Here is a 19,514-nt window from a genome sequence, read left to right on the forward strand (position 1 = left end):
TAGGGTTTTGATATTTGGGTGCCATGGTGTTAGAAAAAAATCAGGTGTCTATCTTAGACTTGATATAGATGGAGGAAAAAAAACTACAAAAGGTGCTGCTTTATTCCAGTCGAAATATTCCGTTTATACAACAAAGGAAAATGTCAGTGATCAAATTAGGCCAAATTAGAACATTTTTCAATGGCCAAAAGTCGTATTAATTTATACAAGAATTAAGAAACATAGAAAGATTGCTAAATTACCAACTATGGACATTGGGGGATGATTGTGCAAGACCTTAGACAACACTAATATGTCATAGTTAATCCGGCCTCTTATTGAAATTACGGTACATGAAAGTGAAATTATGACACAAACAATTGTTAGATTTTAGAGATCGCAATCTCCACTCCATCCATTGGTTTTGAATGTGGTAGATAAATTATGCTTGCATTAGGATTGACTAGTTCCCACATGATATTTGTTGAATTAGCCAATAATGAGATCAAATTAGTGCTTGTATAATCAAAACATTTAATTTAACATTATAAAACACAATTAAGTTGGTTTACGTACTTGTAACCGATCGAAAGATGATGAAGGAAAATTGCGATTGACATTCGAGCAAGTGTGTTTCCGGGGTAGAGACGCAGAGTTTAGGTCCCCAGTTCGAATAACAAGAATGTCCCTGCCTTTGCTGGGTCCTAATAAACCTCAAAATTTTGCACACTTGATCATTAGCTAAAACATATTTGTCACTGTATGTATATATGTTGGTTGTAATGATTTCGATAATTCATACTTACATCCCATCTATCTGGGTTAAGCACATAGGATCGTCAAAATATACCAAGTTCATATGGAGGTAACAGAGGCATACAACTATACAAGTACTTTCCAGTCCTTCGGGATTTTGTAGCCTGTACAATTTATATATATATATATATACCCCAATTACACGATCAATTATGGTAGGCGCGAATATATAGAATATAAGTAATCATACCTTGAAATTCAACTTCTTTGGCAGCTAATCGAAAAAGAAATGCGACACGGTTGTTCTTATTGATTCTTCCACAACCTATTGAAACGTACGTACTTTAGCCAATAAAATTGCTTCAAAGACATAATATACAGTTATCTTGTTAAACGTCTGTAGTAACTATGAGAATATGTATACACCTTGTTTCTGTATTTCAGTTTCGAGACATCTTCACTTGTAGTGAAATCCTCAGGCTTGTTCTTTTTCCGAATGTATGTATGTATGTATGTATGTAAGGGCATACGTACCCGTAGCTTTTGTAGGACATTAGAGTACTTGGCAAGGCAATAAACAACCTATGTTATTGCAAGGGAAGTAGTTTCATATCCAGCAATCACAAAATTCACAATGTTGTGTACCTCCTCTATGTCACTCAATTGGTTACCTTCTTCATCTTTTATTTCCATCAACCCATCCATTAAATCATTGGTCTTTTCCGCTCGATTTATCAATCCCTTCTTCTTCCTTAGCTCTTCCATGAAAATCTCATCAAGTTTTCTCCTACACTGTAAAAGAAATCAAATCGAACTTGAGACATTTCGCTCCAATACCAAATATGTTAACCCGATAGGGATTTATCGGAAATTTAAGTCCAAACACATCAAGGACGACGACCCAAAAAACGTGTCACGTGTATGAGAGGTGACAATACTTATTTATATACCACTCGGTTGGGTTATGTCAATCCCATATTGGATATTAGTTTTGACACTTTCCTTGCTCCGATACCTTATTGAAAACCCAAACCCAAAAGCATCAAAAGATATTGTCTGCTCTGGACTACAGACCTGCATGAATTTATTTTTCATGGACCGGCGCTATTGATTCTTAGGTCCACAAAACCCACCACTTATATATCACTAGTGCTAAAAATTTATTTATATACCACTCAGTTGGATTATGTCAATTCGATGTGAAATATTAGTCTTCATAGGATTTTTAACAAGTTTACCTGAGTTGCATAATGGAAAGCAGATCCAGGAAAATTAAGTCATTGAGCTCTTATCCCTTTGATCATCCCCTCAAACAAATTACCTATGGAATCAGGAAGAGGTCATGGTTCCATGCTTACAAACAATTTCCCGATGTTTTGGAACGTCACCTGTAATATATCATAATATATAGATGGCCACTAGCTATATATATATATATATGCAAACTAATATATTGGTGATGATGCATGTGAAGTAAAGAAAATTTGTTGATTGATCTTCTTGGTTTCATCACTTGCTATGACTTTACCCTTCTGAGACCATGATTGGAGAGCTGTTACAATTGTTGGCTGCAATTGTTGAGCAATATGTTGCAGTGTCTTGGGCGATTGATGAAGTTCAGTACTTAGCTTCTAAGCCTGGCATGGGCTTTTCCATGAACTGAACCTAGAGAGTTATGAGTTATGACACATAATATCAGGATTAGTCTGTGATAAACCCCTTTTAAACCTAAACCTAACAAGAAGAGGAATGGCAATGGAAAGTGGAAGAAGAAGAAGTTTTACAGAGAGAGAACAAAGAGAAACACACTGAAGAGAAACTCTTTTTTTTCATTCATTCATAAACTGCCTTGTTACATGGCTAATACCAGTATTTATATGTGATTAAACCTATTAAACTAGTCACGTCATTAAACTGTCTAAGTAAGATAAGTAGGTTCTTATCAACTACTCCTCCCTTGAAAAACTTCCTTGTCCACAAGGAATGAACATTTATAGTAATCCAAGGAATCCACAAGAATGAACAACAATCCATAGCACAAACCAGAGACGACCAATCAGAGCTGGAAGTTAGGGAATCTGACTACAAACGCTTCAACATTCTCCCAAAATGCTTCCTCTATATTGTGATCCTGCCAATGGAGCAACAGCTGAGTCCAATTCCAGCCAATAAACAAGGAAAATTCATGAGCTCTACTAAAATATCATCAACTGACAGTGCAAACAAGGGAGAGCAATTACGCCCAAAACTCAATTTTTCCATAGCAGCGCAACAACCGATGACAACAATATACTACTTCCCGCATATTCCACCGACCACCTCTTCAACAAAGGAATGAAATATTCTACTATCACGGAAATGATGTTAAGCATGGATGCCACCTTGGGGTACCTTTCGCAATCAACTTTGACCATCAGAAGAGGACCGACTCCCTAGTTCTTTAAGTTGATTTACAGCCTCTGCAACAGAGGCATGAGCTCAGCACTCCTTGCATTCCAAGGAGTATTCCCAAGGACCATCACAAACTCATTCCCATTAATAACCCTCTTAACACTATCAATGTTTAGCTCAAAAATAATCCTTTGGACCTTGCTCAACACTTCCTTTTCCGCATCTGTCCTTATATCAGTTTGAGTATCCATCTCCTCTTCTTCATAAAACCTCACCTTCTCAAGAAACACAACTCGTCCTACTGGGACTTCAGACTCTCGGTAAAGAGAGACTGAGAAAATTACATCCCTGGATCTGCAAAACCTTGGGTACTCTGTATGTCCATGAAAGCTCGTTCTGTTGGCATCGATTATTGAATGCCAAGCTAGAAACACAAAAAGCTCGTCTGCAATCACATTCCATGCCAATGCTTGCATTATAGTGAAGGTTGCTGCCTTGGGCAACAAAGCTTGATAAGGCCATTGCAATCACATGTGCAAGACCACTAGCAAGGATACCTTGTAATAGCAACCTCCTAGTATCCCATTTGCAAATAAAGCCAAACACCAAATCACATAATAACTTTTTAGCTGTAGAAGTGAATTCAAACTCAATCTTTTTGACCCTCCTAGCTATCATAACCAACTTCCAAAGAACCTCCTGAATGTGACTTCCAGACAATTTACTGATTTTAATTCTAGTTGGACCAATGCTTTGTTGGACCTATGGTCCTATATGTCTAATTTTGATGATATTAAATCATTTATAAATGATAATGAAACATTAAAGCAATATTTGATTTATATGAATTGAATTTAAATGACTATATATTTTTGAGATAGTGCTGAAAATTAAGTTTTGAAAACAAACATATATGGACTAAGTTAGAGCATCAATTTTCCAATTATCATATCTTAACCAACTTAGGTCCAAATGACTTGAAACTTGAACCACATGCACATGAAGGTTTAATATATGTTCTAGGACTATAATCATGAGAAATTAAGTGCATCACATATATATTTGGTCATATGCTTAAATTCCGCCAAAACTAGGTTTTATCTAATTTTGTGCATATGTGTTCTTTGTGAACGTGGTGAACCAAATGAACTCCGATTTAAATGAAATTTTGTGTGCATCTTAGTTTCATCACTATGAACATATTTGATTTAGTAAAGTTCAAGAGAAAAGGTCATTTACACTGAGTTTGCAAAATGACTTTGAATTTGCACTTAGAATTTATCGGTTTCACTATTAGTGATCTAATTGCTTGGTTGAGTGACCAAACGATTTCCGATTGTTATGAAATTTTACATGGACATTCTAATACATATAAAATGATTTATCATGCATTAATATAAATTTTCTGGGTTGTTTTTCTAATGTAATTAACCTATGCGCTCTATATGAAGCTCTTTGAGCTTACATGCAATTGGGGAGTTCTACCTCCTATTTCCTTGTAGGTTAATCATCATTGTGGTCTCATATGGCTCAGAATTCAGTATGTTCAAGAGTGGTCGAAGTCCTGTTTCTAAGAATGAGCTTGGAGCTCTAGGAAACTATGAAAAATCCTATATTTGCCAACTTTCCACTAAGGCACTTAATCAAGTTGAATGAATCAAACATTGAGGCTATTGGTTGTGGTCTTCATGGAGATACAACTCTTTTCAAACATGTGGGACAAACCTTGTCCTCTCTATCATTAGTGATATATTCTTGTTTGACATTTTCACTCAAGACATGTGCTACCAAGAAAGTTAGGTTGGTGCAATCAAACAAGATCCTTGACTAAGGGATCACTTTTGAAGTCTTTGATTCAAAATGAAGGGACAAGATGACATAGTACAATCTACATCCATGGTTGAGAATTAAAGAGAGTTTGAATGGTCAAGATTTGAAGACATACATTGATCAAATGGCTGTGCATAAGACAACTTTCTTGCTTGCAATTTTTGACTTAAAAGAGGAGCATGTGCAACGTCTATATGCTCTATGGTGGAGATTTGTTTGCTCAAATCATCAATGACCAAGATTAGGAGTTGCAATGGATGGTAGAGATCAACTCTTGAAGTTTGATCCAATAGCTGCAAGCATAGGAGAGAATTGCCTTTAAAAGAGGATCTTCCCTTTCATACAACTTGGAGAAGCAAATTGAAAATTATCCTTGAGAGAAACCTCTTGCTATCAAGTTCATCAATCATCAAGCTTTCTTGCTATTGGCTACAACAATCTTCTCCAATACAAGCCTCTACAATCAAGGACTTCTCACTACTCTTGCTTTTGCAAAAGGGAAGTTCCTATATCCTTTAGGCTTTGTTTACTTACAATCTAAACCTCTCTTGTTCTTAAAATCCTTTCTTTGAGAGTGTTGCTGTAATCTTAAGAGTTCCACACCAAATACCTTTGAGGTAACCTGTGAGAACCTTGGCTGAAAATCCCATTGAGAAATTCCCTTTGTTAGGGGAAATTGTAAACATTGAAGTTTGAGGGAGTTCTTAGAAACCCTTGGTGTAAGGAGTTTTGTGGGTCTCTTAAAACCACACCTTAGTGGAGTTGGGAAAATCCTAGGTGGTGAATCTAGGTAGTAGACGTAGGAGAAGGGTCTTCGAACTACTATAAATCGCTGTGTTGATTTCTTTGTTTACTTGTTTATATTTACTACTTGTTTCAAACTGCAGGATTTTCAAAACCCTAATCTGTCTGAGATTAGCAGACTTACTTAAACTTTGAATTTTAATCTGAAATTTTGATATAGTGTTTATTAAGGTGTTGTGACATTGCATATAAAATTTTGTTGCATTTCGACATCATTTGATAGGTGAAACCTGAGTTGAAAAATCTGTGTGCAGTGTGTTGTTTGAAAATCTGTTTTGTGCAAATCTTGATTATTTGATATTTGGTCATTCACTATATTGTATCACATCTTGCATTGGATTGAATATTGCTTAGGATAATCATTAGAGTCCAAATTTGTGTGCTATGTGTTAATTGTCATTAATTTGTTTAAATTTAAAAAGGGATTCCAATTGGAATTTGGGGACACAATTCACCCCCCTCTTGTGTTAAACTCGATCCGTCATGCTTTTCCTCTCAAAGGTTTTGCTTTTCAACCCTGCATCCAAACTAATTTTCTTGACTTCCAATTCATTGCCTAATTCCTTGGTGTCTCCATCTTTCTGAACCAATCCAAATTCTCCTTTTCTAGTACTTACTTCATCATCAATACCACGAAGAATCCACATAGGCATGCATTACTTTTAATGATAACTTCCCCCTTTCTCCAAGAAAATCACCAATCAAAGTTTGGTCAAACCAATTGCATTTTTCGGAAAAACCACCATCTTCTCAGGTGTGCTACCAACCTTATTTGCATTAATAAGAAATTTGATTCCCTTCTTAGGATTCTTATTAAGAAAAGATATATTTTCCCGTAGTTCAAGCTTGTAAAACAACTCATCAGCTTTAGCATGCAACTTCTTGCTTTTTAAATCGTCAAAACCCTTGAAGATTAGTCAAGTTCCTTCATTAGTGTTTCTAAGCCCCAGTACTTTGCACGGCACAAGAAGACATCCTTAGCAAAACCCAACATATCTGAATGATGATTACACCCAATACAGTGGAATTGCTTCTTAATAGTCTCTACAGGACACTTCAAGCTAACAATGTTATCCACCAATTTATTCATTCTATCAACATCTGTCACATTTTTCTTTTGGTTGAGCTTATTCGACACTATAACTACATAATTCCTCATCCCCTTATTTAAGTATAAATCCTCCTATTTAAGTATAAATTTCTCAATTGATGCAAAGCATGCTATGATGGACGGTGATCCGAAGAGGTGGGTCCTATACATCCCCGCTCCATCACCGTACCTGATCACAAAATTTGTGGCAACGATTAATGTTATGGTACAAAGAGACTAGTTGTTTCTCAGAGCGAGTGAGAGTTGTTATTCTTACTTGTGTCGCTTTGAATCGATGAACTCATCAGGTCGACCAAGAATCTTGAAGTACCATAGAAATGTTAACGTCTCTCCGAAGAAAGGCAAGCCCATGTTTAATTACTGGTGGTAGTTTGGCGCGTCCACCGGAAGGTCGTCGAAGCACAAGAGGCATCACATACCAAAGATCCATACATGGCTGTGGTTTTATTTATACTTGTCTCACTTGTACACTTGTCAATATGTAATAGGTCCCTCTCTAGGGCTACTTTTGTATACTGAGTATAAATACAAGTTAGTCTCACAGCCGTTGTAAGCTGCTGAGAATTGTCCAGCGAAACTCTCTCTTCCTAATTTTAACTCCACAACATCCCCACCAATATTGGAAAACCCGCAAGAAACCATGCCATACACACTCCTATTGTACTGTTACTACTCTCCATCATCATGGTCACCACCACCCAAAATATTGTGCTTTCCAAGTTTCAGGTCTCAAGTCAGTACTGGTTTTTTTTTGGTTGTCTATAAAGGTTGGAAAACGATTCCAACACTATTATTCGCTTTTCGAGGGTGAGTAAATTGACAAGGGCTTGCCAATTTCCCCAGGTCTTTCTTTCTTTATTAGACTGGTAGAAAGAGAGAATATATCAGTAGTATATGTACAGCCCACCAAAACTCCTATCATGAACATGCAGTTTGATGCAGTAATATGTATATGAAGCCGAACATATTGACGTGTATATTATTACTAAATTAAATTATGATTCCAAATAGATATTTGCCATCCAAACAGGCCGAGAGCATTTGGACAAGCCACACTTACCATAAACAATTGAGATAGTTTTGACACACGTGAAAAGATAGAATCAGAAGCGATCTTGGTATTCATGTATGAGTTACAAATATATCGCGGTAACAATTTAAAAAACAGATTAAGACTATCTCTAATAAGTTATGACTTGGTAACTCTTGGCTTTATCTTTATAGAGTTGTTACAATAATCATGATTGATTGCTTGGTTATTTATCTGTAGGGATCACATTTAGTTGCTTGGTTATATCTCCCCATGAGTGTTATCTTTAGTACTTGCTCTCCAATAAAATCAAATTACAATATTATTTGTCTATCCACTATATCTTCTATCAAAACAGAAAATCTTAATTGGTTAATTACCATAAACTTAGATCTTTTTACCTAAATCAAGATTCTTTCATATAATTACTTAAAGAGAAATTTTATAGGAAAATTAAATATTAGTCCCTCATTGAAGAGTTTTGTTTCAAGAAGGACATTCTTAAAAGTGTTATTCCATAAAGTTCATGTAGTTTGAACTAATATTTCAAAAAGAACAAAAAGTTAAAAATATATGGTTTTACTGTCTAAAATACTCTCATCTTCATCCTCAAACATGGCACATACCTCTTGCACATGATTCATCTCTGACCTCCACCGGAAGCTTAGTCTCTGCAGCAAGAAGTTTCATCTTTGCTCTTCATGGCTTATTCGAGAGTTTTATGACATTTTTTAGTGATTTTTAATCCCGATTTTGGTTGTATTCGAACTAGATCTACTCATACTCACCATGAGACTTGTAGATCTTGTACAGAATATATCCGAAATAGTTATAATATATACAGATTCAGATCCGATTTTAGAAGAAAAAAAGAGTTCGAAAAAGCAATAAAACCTCAAATGTGATGCGCCTTGGTCCGTGGAGATGATTGGGGGTGTTGATGGTCCTTGGTGTTGGCCGTATCTAGCTCTTTTTCAAATGGTGATCATGATTGCACGAAGCTTTTCCGGTGATTCAAGTAATAATCGATTGTCGATGATGACTGGGCTTTGATCGGTTTGACCTAGAGCTTCATTTCGGTAGTTTATTCATCAAAAATATGGCTGGACGGCCAACTTTCGATATGGTGACGCAAGGAGGATTAAGAAGAAAGAATGAGGGAGCGTATTTTGGTAAGTTGATAGGCTTTGTCAATTTTCTAAAGTTTTTTTTAGGTTGTTCTTTTTGGAATACAACTTTTACTTTTTGTCCTTATGGGTAAAAACCTCAAATTTTATTTACGCACCACTAAAATACTAACTTTACACCACTTTTAAAACATTTTAAGTTTACACCAAAAATTTATTAGTTTACAAATAAAATTTTGATGAATAGACTAAAATCCCCTTGATTTGTAAAATATTAGGGAGAATATTGTTAAGTTTACGCACATTAACCATAACCTACAATTGTCCCTTCCCCTCCCCTATCGATTTCACCTTACCAGACAACAACTCCCACCGTTTATACACACTAGCGTCGACTTGCAATTTCGACCAAGAAGATGCCCAATATCTAGGTCAAACAACTAGAGATTGAGTAGATGAATGACCCGTGATTTGTAAATCTTTCTAATATGTATATTACTTCTGAAAATTTCTCAAATCGAACAAGATCAGTAAAGTAATTGTTACATAGCATTACTGGGTGTGCATAATTGTACTCCATATGCTGATTTTGTGTTAAAAACTGTTGGAACGAAAATCAGTAAACCAAGTCTGATTTTCTCTCCAAAAATAGATAGGGTCGTGTTGTTTTTCTTCTACAAAAATGATAGCCTATGTTGTTTTTCTTCCAGAAAAACGGTGGGTGTTTGTAGATTGCATAGAAAACTTAAAAAAAAAACCCTAAAAAACTTACCTCTTCCCCATGACCATTCTTTTCATTGCCGACAATGTTGTTTGCAAGATGTTGTAGTTGATATTTATTCTTATAATCCTTCTATGGCTCGTTATCTTCCATCTTCTACGATTTTTTCAATGAAATTGATATATTTTTGCAAAGTTTCTTGACGTGTAAACTCTACTTTGTTTTTGAGATATGTGGTGTAGACTTAGTACTTTCTAATTTAATATGTAAATATAAATTTATTTTTATTTTTAGTTTAAGGGTTAATATATCATTCTAAACAAGGATATTTATGTAAAATTTAAAAATTTAAAAATGATGAAGTTAGTATTTTTGTGGTGTGCAAATAAAATTTCTCTTACTTAAATCCTAGATAAGAATTTACAACTTACCTTAATTGATATTTTGGTTAATTTAAGTATTAATTATCGTAATTAAATTTTTGTAAGATGGTAGTAATAACAAATTTAACCTTTGAAAAATGCCTTTGTTTCTAGTATAGAAATTGTTACTATATAATAATTTTCTTCTGTTGAGTAGAGGAAAAGCTCAATCAATCAAATCAAAGATGGCTTCTCTTCAAAATCCATAAATATTTTGTATCAAAATTGTTGTAAATCTTTTCCATAATGTTGCCTACGAAATATAATGATTTTACTTAACACACTAATAACATAAAAATGAAAGTGAAATCCAAACAATAATAGTATAGAAATAGAACCTATTTGTAGGAAATAGAATCGAGTATATGTAATTGATCAAGTTCAATGTTGAACACTGTCTCCTTAAGATTGATTTGTCCTTCATTGTTGCTTATGATAATCGAACAAGAATCTCTCAAGATAAAATGATCTCTCCTACACAAGAAATGAAGCATCAATTCTTTTGTCTCTGATGGGAACAATAATGACAGCATTCCCTCTTATGTAAATGTGATGCACATATGTAAAACTTTTGTTTCTCTTGAAATTACTTGATATCTAATATATCAAATGCACATGAAAAACAAGTATTTATAGGATTGTTGACGAATCAACATGTCTATTATTCATAATGTTTGAATAAAGATATGTCTATTGCAAAAAATTATCAAAAGGTGCGTTTGTTGACAAAGTCGCTCAAGCGGCTTGCTCTCTAGGTGATATAACAATTCCTATCTTCTGTTGTCCCTCAAGTGACTATTGGAATCACTCAAGCGGCTAACATCCTGAAATCGCTTCTATTTTCTCATTCAAGCGACTTTTGGAGTCGCTCGAGCTAATTTCTCTTTGACAACACTTTTCTGCTATGTTAATCCATATGTCAAGCAACAAACTATGAAGCTTCTTTCCATTCATACTTATCATGTATTTGATATAGTGAATGCTTGACTTTATTGTTTACATGGAACTCTTTAGATTTAAGTTCATACACATAATTTTCATGAATTAGAACTGCCATCAATCGTGCTCGAATACATGAATTCCAACAAAAACTCTTAATTTTGTCCTTACTTTTCATCTCAATATCTCTAATGTTGTTTGTTCTTTTATTCAGGGTCAACACTCGTTCTTTGGTCAAAGATTTCCACACTCACCAGACCGAGATATCAGTCATCATCAACAATCTCAAGTGATTCGATCTAATTAATGGTCACAAATATGATCGAAGGAAAATCAAGGTCGATCTTGTCAACTTATCAGATGATTATGATAAAAAAGTCAGAGAGAAACGTTCAAGCGGCGTCCAAGGACTAAGAGACGCAGGATGGAAAACCCGGTAATCAAAAGAATCTGAAGCCCCTTAGCCAAGAGAGGCTCTACAATGACTACAACTATATTAAGCACCCGCAATGAATACAAATCGACTATTTGTGTGTTTGGTAAAGCATTGTTCAAAGCTTAACAACTAGCAGTTCCGCTTTGGTACACCGCTTCACCAAACGACTTGGTTAAGCTAGTGGTAATACCTCATCAACGACTCGATTCGACTTGATTGTCAAGACTAGTGACATTTGCGACTAGTTCCACCCTATTTTTGTCAAATTCTGCCGTTTAGGATCTCAAATTGACTTTTTAAGAGTTTTGGATATTTTTTATATTTTTCGCGTATTTTATTTTTCCTTTCATTTAAGATTGTATCCACCAAGATCTCCCTATCTTTTGGCTTTTGAAGAAATTAACCAAAACTTAATTGCTAATTGAATTGCTGAGATATACATGCTCTGAATTCTCAATTTCACTCAATCGGCTCCAGTGGCCCACAAGTGTGTTAGTGGTTTTGCTCTTATATGTGTTGATTGTATAACAATATTTGGAAATAAATTATCATTTGTTAGTTTAGAAATCCTAGTCAATTATCAATGAGAGGTGACTCGGTTGATAATCGGTTGGGTTAGGCATATATGTGTTCAAAGTTCGATTTCAATGAAAAATATATTTCTTAACGATATTTCAAAAACGAAAAGAAATCCTAGCCAATTGTTTATATTGGGCAATATAATCAATGCAAATTAGATTTCATACAATTGCAATACTCACTGTAATTTTATTCTTAAAGAAAATAAATTCGATATTTCATGAAAAGAGATTCCAGAATCTAAAAAACTCATTATAGAAATGTGAAATCATAAATCATAGAAAGAAAAGCAGAGGCAAATAAGGCTTAGCTAGCTAATTGGAAATTTGAAATTCATATCCCATATTACATGGCATGATAATAAATACAGTCAACTTTTCAAACATGATTAATTCACGTAATTTCTCGTAATAATAGTAATTAACATTTCATCTAATGTAGTTATTTTTTAATTTTTATATAAAGGCCTTCATGCTCTACATTTCTGATCTATCGTTTTTCAACCATGCGAACCTCTCTTCACTTGTCATCCACCTCCACCTCCACCACCACCGCCACCAACCTAAATCCTAAAGCTATATCTACGGTAACAGGTCATCCTATCCATGCCAATCCCTCCACAGAAACACAAAGACTTCCCGCAAAAACAATTGCACCACCACCAAAGGCGCAGTCGCGGCTACGTCCAACAATTGAACCAGTTCTATTTCCCGACTCGATATCAGTTTCGCAAGAAAAGCAGCAAAATCTATTCCAAAAGCTTGCAGTCTCGGCACTGGACCCAATAGAGGTCTCACTCATTGTATCCCTAGAGAGACGACGTATTTTGCCCAAAACAGTCGACCCGGAAGTTCAGTTATTAGGCAACTTCGCTCCAGTTCAGGAGTGTCCGGTTCGACACGGGTTAGAAGTGGTGGGCCATGTATCGGATTGCTTACATGGCATTTACTTACGTAACGGCGCTAATCCTATGTTTGAGCCCACAGGTGGGCACCACTTATCTGACGGTGACGGTATGATTCACGCCATTAAGTTAGGATCTGGAAATCAAGCCAGTTATTGCTGTAGATACACCCGCACTAGCCGGCTAGCACAACAAGCCGCATTGGGGAGGCAAGTGTTTCCAAAATTGATCGGTGAATTGAATGGGTGGCTGGGTTTGGCTAGGCTTATGCTGTTTGTGACTCGAGGTGGAGTCGGTTTCATTGATGAATCAAGAGGTATAGGTCTAGCCAATGTCGGTCTGATTTATTTTAATGGTCGATTATTGGCTTTATCAGAGGATGATCTTCCGTACCATGTGAAGATCAACGGTGATGGAGATCTTGAAACGATCGGGCAATTTAGCTTCTCGGGTCAACTTGAATCCTCTATGACTTCACTCCCGAAAGTGGATCCTAAAATGGGTGACCTTTAAAGAGGATATATCACACTTCGGCCCACACAATTCTATCAAGAAAACAAGGCCCAAATAGAACTATGTAACTAGGGCCCATAATAGTAACTTCCTGTTAGGCCTAGCTAATCTCTGTATTTCGTCTTCCTTGTAAGTCTTCTCCCAACGGCTAGTTGGTCAGAGACTGTCCTGTCTCTGTACAATTTCAGAACTAGCTTGTAGGCAATAGCCGTTATGACTTCTTGTACTTATAATCTCTGTATCTTCATTTGTCAAGCAATGAAAGTAATTTCATCAAACCTCTTTATGGTATCGAAGCCGACAAAAGACTCCGAGGAGTACCCTCCTATTTCCGCCATGACTACCTCCGCTGGACAAACCTCCACTGTCTCTCTTTCTCTCTCTTCTGGAACCTCTGTTACTCTTCATGCAATTCCTGCCATACCCACAAAACTTACCTCTACCAATTTCACATCTTGGAGATTACAATTTTTTTCTCTCTTACGAGCTTACAACTTACTTGGCTATGTTGATGGCACAAAACCCTGTCCTCCCCTTCCTGTTGAATCCTCCTCTGACACTACTGCTCTTAACCTTTATCACACTTGGACCAGCCAAGATTACTTTATTACGAATGCTATTGTAGCTTCGATTGATGTAGCCGTTCTTCCTCTTGTTGGTGAGGTCAAGACAAGTGTTGCTGCTTGGGATAAAGTCCACAAGCTTTTTGCCAACAGTTCTCGATCCAGAGTGTTGCAACTCAAATCCCAATTATCTCGTTGTCAAAAAGGTGGCAAACCTATGGTTGATTATCTTCAAGATGTAAAATGTTTGGCTGATGAGTTAGCCTTGATTGATCATCCAGTTCCTGATGATGATCTTACCCTTTATATACTTGATGGACTTGGTCCTGATTATACTGGTCAATTCGGACCCGTGAAACTTCATTTACCTATGAAGAACTCAAAGACGTGTTGATTGCACAAGAGGGTTTCTTAACCCGTGTCAATACTGCTCAAGAAGTCTCTGTTGCTACTGCCAATTACCACCACAAACAGCCTAGCACTCAAAATTTCTCTCAAGCTGGCAGAGGCTCTCAACCATGACAAGGTGGTAGAAATAACTCAAATTGGTCCCATTCCCGGCCACCTCACTCTGGTCATCGTGGTCGAGGTCGAGGTCGTGGCTATCCTAGAATTACTTGTCAGTTGTGTGACAGGCCCGGTCATGCTGCCTCTACCTGCCGCAAGTTTAAGATTTACTCCCATTCTAATCCCTCACCTGCACCTGCAGCCAACTATGCTCATTTTCCCCCTGTCAACCATTATCCTCACTATCCCTCTCTTGATTCATCCTCATCCACCCAGTCTTGGCTCCTGGACTCAGGTGCTAGTCATAACATGACTCATGATGTTCACAATCTCTCTAATCCTACTAGTTATGATGACACTGATGAGGTGAAGCTAGGTGATGGGTCAGGTTTGCGCATTACTCATACTGGTACTTCTCATCTTCACACACATACACGGCCTCTGACTATTACAAATGCTTTGTGTGTGCCCACTTTAAGCAAAAATTTAATTTCTGTGCATGAGCTTACTAAATGCAATAACATCTCTATTGAATTTTTTCCATCCCATTGTGTTATAAAGGATCAGCTTACTGGACAGACTATGGGAAGGGGCCGATGCAGTGACGGAGTTTATCTTTTTGAGCCTAAGAACATCTCTTGTTTTGCCACCTCTCTTGCTCAACAGGGACTTTGTACCACAGTGGATGGATGGCATTGTAGGCTTGGCCATCCCTCTCCCAAGCTTTTTACTAAAGTATTCAGCACTTTCAATCTTCCTTGTACTCAAAACTTGTGTGCCAATCTACTTCCATGTACTTCATGTCAAATGAATAAAACTCACAAATTACCTTTTGGTCATTCTACTGTTCATACCAGTACTCCGCTGCAAATCGTTTATAGTGATGTCTGGGGTCCCGCCCCTGTTCTCTCCTTTGACGGTTATCGATATTATGTGATTTTTGTTGATCATTTCACTCGCTATACTTGGCTCTTTTTGCTTCATCAAAAATCTGATGTTTCCACTGTTTTTATTCAATTTAAAGCTTTAGTTGAAAAACAATTTCAAACTTCTATTAGGACCCTATATACTGATAATGGTGGTGAGTTTGTAAAGCTCAAATCCTTTCTCTTACAATTTGGTATTAGTTGGTTGCAAAGTCCCCCATACACACCTCAACATGTTGCTCTCGCCGAAAGAAAACATAGACATTTAACTGAAACAGCTCGCACCCTCCTCCATTCAGCTCGGCTCCCTCCTTCATTTTGGAGTTGTGCTTTCAGACAACAACCTATTTGGTCAATCGATTACCAATCCATCCTACCACCCCTATTACTCCTTTTCAGCTTCTATTCAGCCAACCCCCAAACTATTTGAAACTTCGCATTTTTGGGTGCCAATGTTACCCATGGCTCAGACCTTATGTTGCAAATAAACTCCAGCCCCATTCAAAACCTTGCATCTTCATTGGCTATTCTCATTCTCAAAGTTCATATAAATGCTTAGACCCTATTACAAATCGTGTGTATTTATCTCGACATGTTACCTTCAATGAATCTATTTTCTATAATTTTTCCACTTCTCCAGCTCCTCCCGTGTACACCTCCCCACAATCCACTACTCAAGATACTTCCACCCATGCATCACTAGTCCATCTTCCTATTCCTTCAGTGTCTCCTCAACCTCCATCTCCCTCAAATTTGGTATCTTTTTCGGTTCCTCAACCTACCCATCCTTCTTCTGATGGTTCACAAGCACCACCTTCTTCTTCTCCTCCTTCATCCGTACCTACTCGAATGGTCACTCGTTCTCAAAATAACATTTTTAAACCCAAGAAACTTAATCTTAGTACGTTGCATCCTTTGCCTCCTTCCACAGAACCTCGCTCTGTCTCTGCTGCCCTTGCCCATCCTTTATGGAAGCAAGCCATGGATCAAGAATATGCTGCTCTTATTAATCATAACACTTGGACTTTAGTTCCTTTATTTGCAGGATGTAAACCAATTGGTTCAAAATGGGTTTTCAGGCTTAAACGTAATCCTGACAACTCCATTGCCCGCTACAAAGCTCGCTTAGTTGCGCAAGGCTTTGCCCAACGATCGGGACTCGACTACAACAACACTTTTAGCCCCGTCATTCGCTCTGCTACTATTCGGCTCGTTCTCACTATTGCTATCTCACGAGGCTGGAAACTTCAACATCTTGATGTCAATAATGCCTTTCTAAATGGCATTCTCGAAGAGACTATTTACATGCGTCAACCTAAGGGATTTGAAGACCCTCAATATCCTAATTATATTTGCAAGCTTCATAAATCTATTTATGGACTTAAACAGGCCCCCAGGGCTTGGTATACAGCTCTGAGTACCAGTTTACTTCGTCTGGGTTTTTTAAACTCTTTCGCTGATCCCTCCTTATTTATTCTTCAAGAACATCACCACATTATGTATGTTTTAGTTTATGTAGATGATTTAATTTTGACAAGCTCTTGTTCTAATATGCTTTCCAGGATAACATCTGCACTAGCTATTCAATTCAGTCTTAAAGATCTTGGTGATCTTGCTTACTTTCTTGGCGTTGAAGTACTCCCTACAACCACTGGCATTTTTCTGTCTCAGCACAAATATATCAGAGATTTACTGGCAAAAGCAGACATGGCTGGAGCTAAGTCTGTCAATACCCCGCTTCCGTCCCATTTTCATACTGGTGTCCATGACGGTGTTCCTCTGTCCGATCCAAAACTGTATAGACAGCTTCTTGGTAGTCTACAGTATCTCAGTCTCACGCGACCTGATCTCTGTTTTGCTATAAATCGCCTTGCTCAATATATGAGTAAACCAACAAATGTTCATTGGTCCCTCCTTAAAAGACTTTTGCGATATCTCAAAGGCACTCATTCTCATGGTATCAACATTACAAAGTCAACAAATCTTGCTCTCACTGCTTACTCAGATTCTGATTGGGCGGGACATCCGGATGATAGTTCTTCAACCTCTGCCTATATTATCTTTTATGGCTCCAGTCCCATTTCCTGGCGCTCCCAGAAGCAACGTGCAGTGGCTCGTTCTTCCACTGAAGCAGAATATCGGGCGTTGGCTACAACAGCCTCTGAAGTTGTTTGGCTTACTCATCTCCTTCGTGATCTTCGACAACCGTTACCTCTGAAACCAGCGATTTATTGCGACAATCAAGGCGCTACAGCCCTTAGCATCAATCCTATTCTTCATTCGCGCATGAAACATATACGGGTTGATCTTCATTTTGTTCGTGCCCTTGTCAATCAAGGTATTCTCTCAGTCCGCAAAATCTCTACTCAGGATCAACTGGCAGATCTTCTCACAAAATCGCTTCTTCCTCCTCGCTTCACTCAGTTACGGGTCAAGATTGGAATGACTTGTCAGTCCCCACTCTTGAGGGAAGGTAAAGAGGATATATCACACTCCGGCCCACACAATTCTATCAAGAAAACAAGGCCCAAATAGAACTATGTAACCAGGGCCCATAATAGTAACTTCCTGTTAGGCCTAGCTAATCTCTGTATTTCATCTTCCTTGTAAGTCTTCTCCCAACGGCTAGTTGGTCAGAGACTGTCCTGTCTCTGTACAGTTTCGGAACTAGCTTGTAGGCAATAGCTGTTATGACTTCTTGTACTTATAATCTCTGTATCTTCATTTGTCAAGCAATGAAAGTAATTTCATCAAACCTCTTTAACCTTCACGTGCTAAGTTATGACGTCATGAAAAACCTTACCTAAAATACTTGAGGTTTGAAACGTGCGGGAGAAAGTCAAGTGAGATAGCCATCACACTTGAAAAACCAACGTTGATGCATGACTTCGCAATGACTGAAAACTTTGTACTATTTCTCGATCACCAGGTCATATTTCAATTACCCGAAATAAACAGAGGTGGGTCGCCCATAATATACGACAGAACCAAGACTTCCCGGTTCGGAATTTTGCGCAAAAGAGACATCAATGAATCTGGAATTCTGTGGATTGATGTGCCAAATGTCTTTTGCTTCCATCTATACAATGCATGGGAGGAAGATGATGATACAATTGTTGTAATCGGATCCTGCATGAACCCGCCTGACTCTATTTTCAGTGGATCCGAAGACCCGACCCGGACTGAACTTACCAAAATTCAGCTCAACATGAGAATGGGCGAATCCAGTCGAAAAGTTATAGTGTTGGGCATGAATCTTGAAACAGGTCAAGTAACTGAGCCAATTGTTCGTAAATGATGGAGAGAGTGAAGAAGGGTATGTGATGGGATTTGTGAGGGATGAGGAGAAAGAGAGGCCGGAACTGTTGATTGTAAGTGCAACAAGCATGGAACAAGTGGGTTCAGTCAAGTTGCCCACTAGGGTGCCCTATGGAATTCATGGAACTTTTGTTAGTGATAAGGAATTAAATGGACAGGTTTTGTCTTAGGTCATGACTTGATTATTATAATATGTACACAGAATACATAATTTTAAGAGAAAATATTTACTAGCCAATTGTTTATATTTAAGAGAAAATATTTAAGAAATCCTAGCCAATTGTTTATATTTGGCAAATATAATCAATGCAAACTAGATTTCATACAATTGCAATACATGTAATTTTATTCTTAAAGAAAATATCTTCGATATTTCATGAAAAGAAATTCCAGAATCCAAAAAACTTATTATAGAAATGTGAAATCATAAATCATAGAAAAAAAAAAAAAAAACAGAGGCAAATAAGGCTTAGCTAGCTAATTGGAAATTTGAAATTCATATCCCATATTACATGGCAAGATAATAAATACAATCAACTTTTCAAACATGATTAATTCACATAATAATAGTAATTAACATTTCATCTAATGTAGTTATTTATTAATTTTTATATAAAGGCCTTTATGCTCTACATTTCTGATCTATCGTTTTTCAACC

At 37.1% G+C, this 19,514-nt stretch overlaps 1 protein-coding gene and 1 pseudogene across 1 annotated transcript; one reads left to right on the forward strand and one right to left on the reverse strand.

Moving 5' to 3' along the window:
* Positions 1–362: 362 nt before the first annotated feature.
* On the reverse strand, positions 363–7,301 carry LOC119995370 (annotated as a pseudogene).
* A 5,329-nt stretch (positions 7,302–12,630) lies between these two features.
* LOC119995378 (9-cis-epoxycarotenoid dioxygenase NCED6, chloroplastic-like) lies at positions 12,631–13,542 on the forward strand. Its single transcript, XM_038841861.1, has one exon. The coding sequence runs from the start codon at positions 12,631–12,633 to the stop codon at positions 13,540–13,542; it is 912 nt and encodes a 303-aa protein (XP_038697789.1).
* Positions 13,543–19,514: the final 5,972 nt, after the last annotated feature.

The sequence above is a fragment of the Tripterygium wilfordii genome, chromosome 1, assembly GCF_013401445.1.
Source record: "Tripterygium wilfordii isolate XIE 37 chromosome 1, ASM1340144v1, whole genome shotgun sequence".
Taxonomy (NCBI): Eukaryota; Viridiplantae; Streptophyta; class Magnoliopsida; order Celastrales; family Celastraceae; genus Tripterygium; species Tripterygium wilfordii.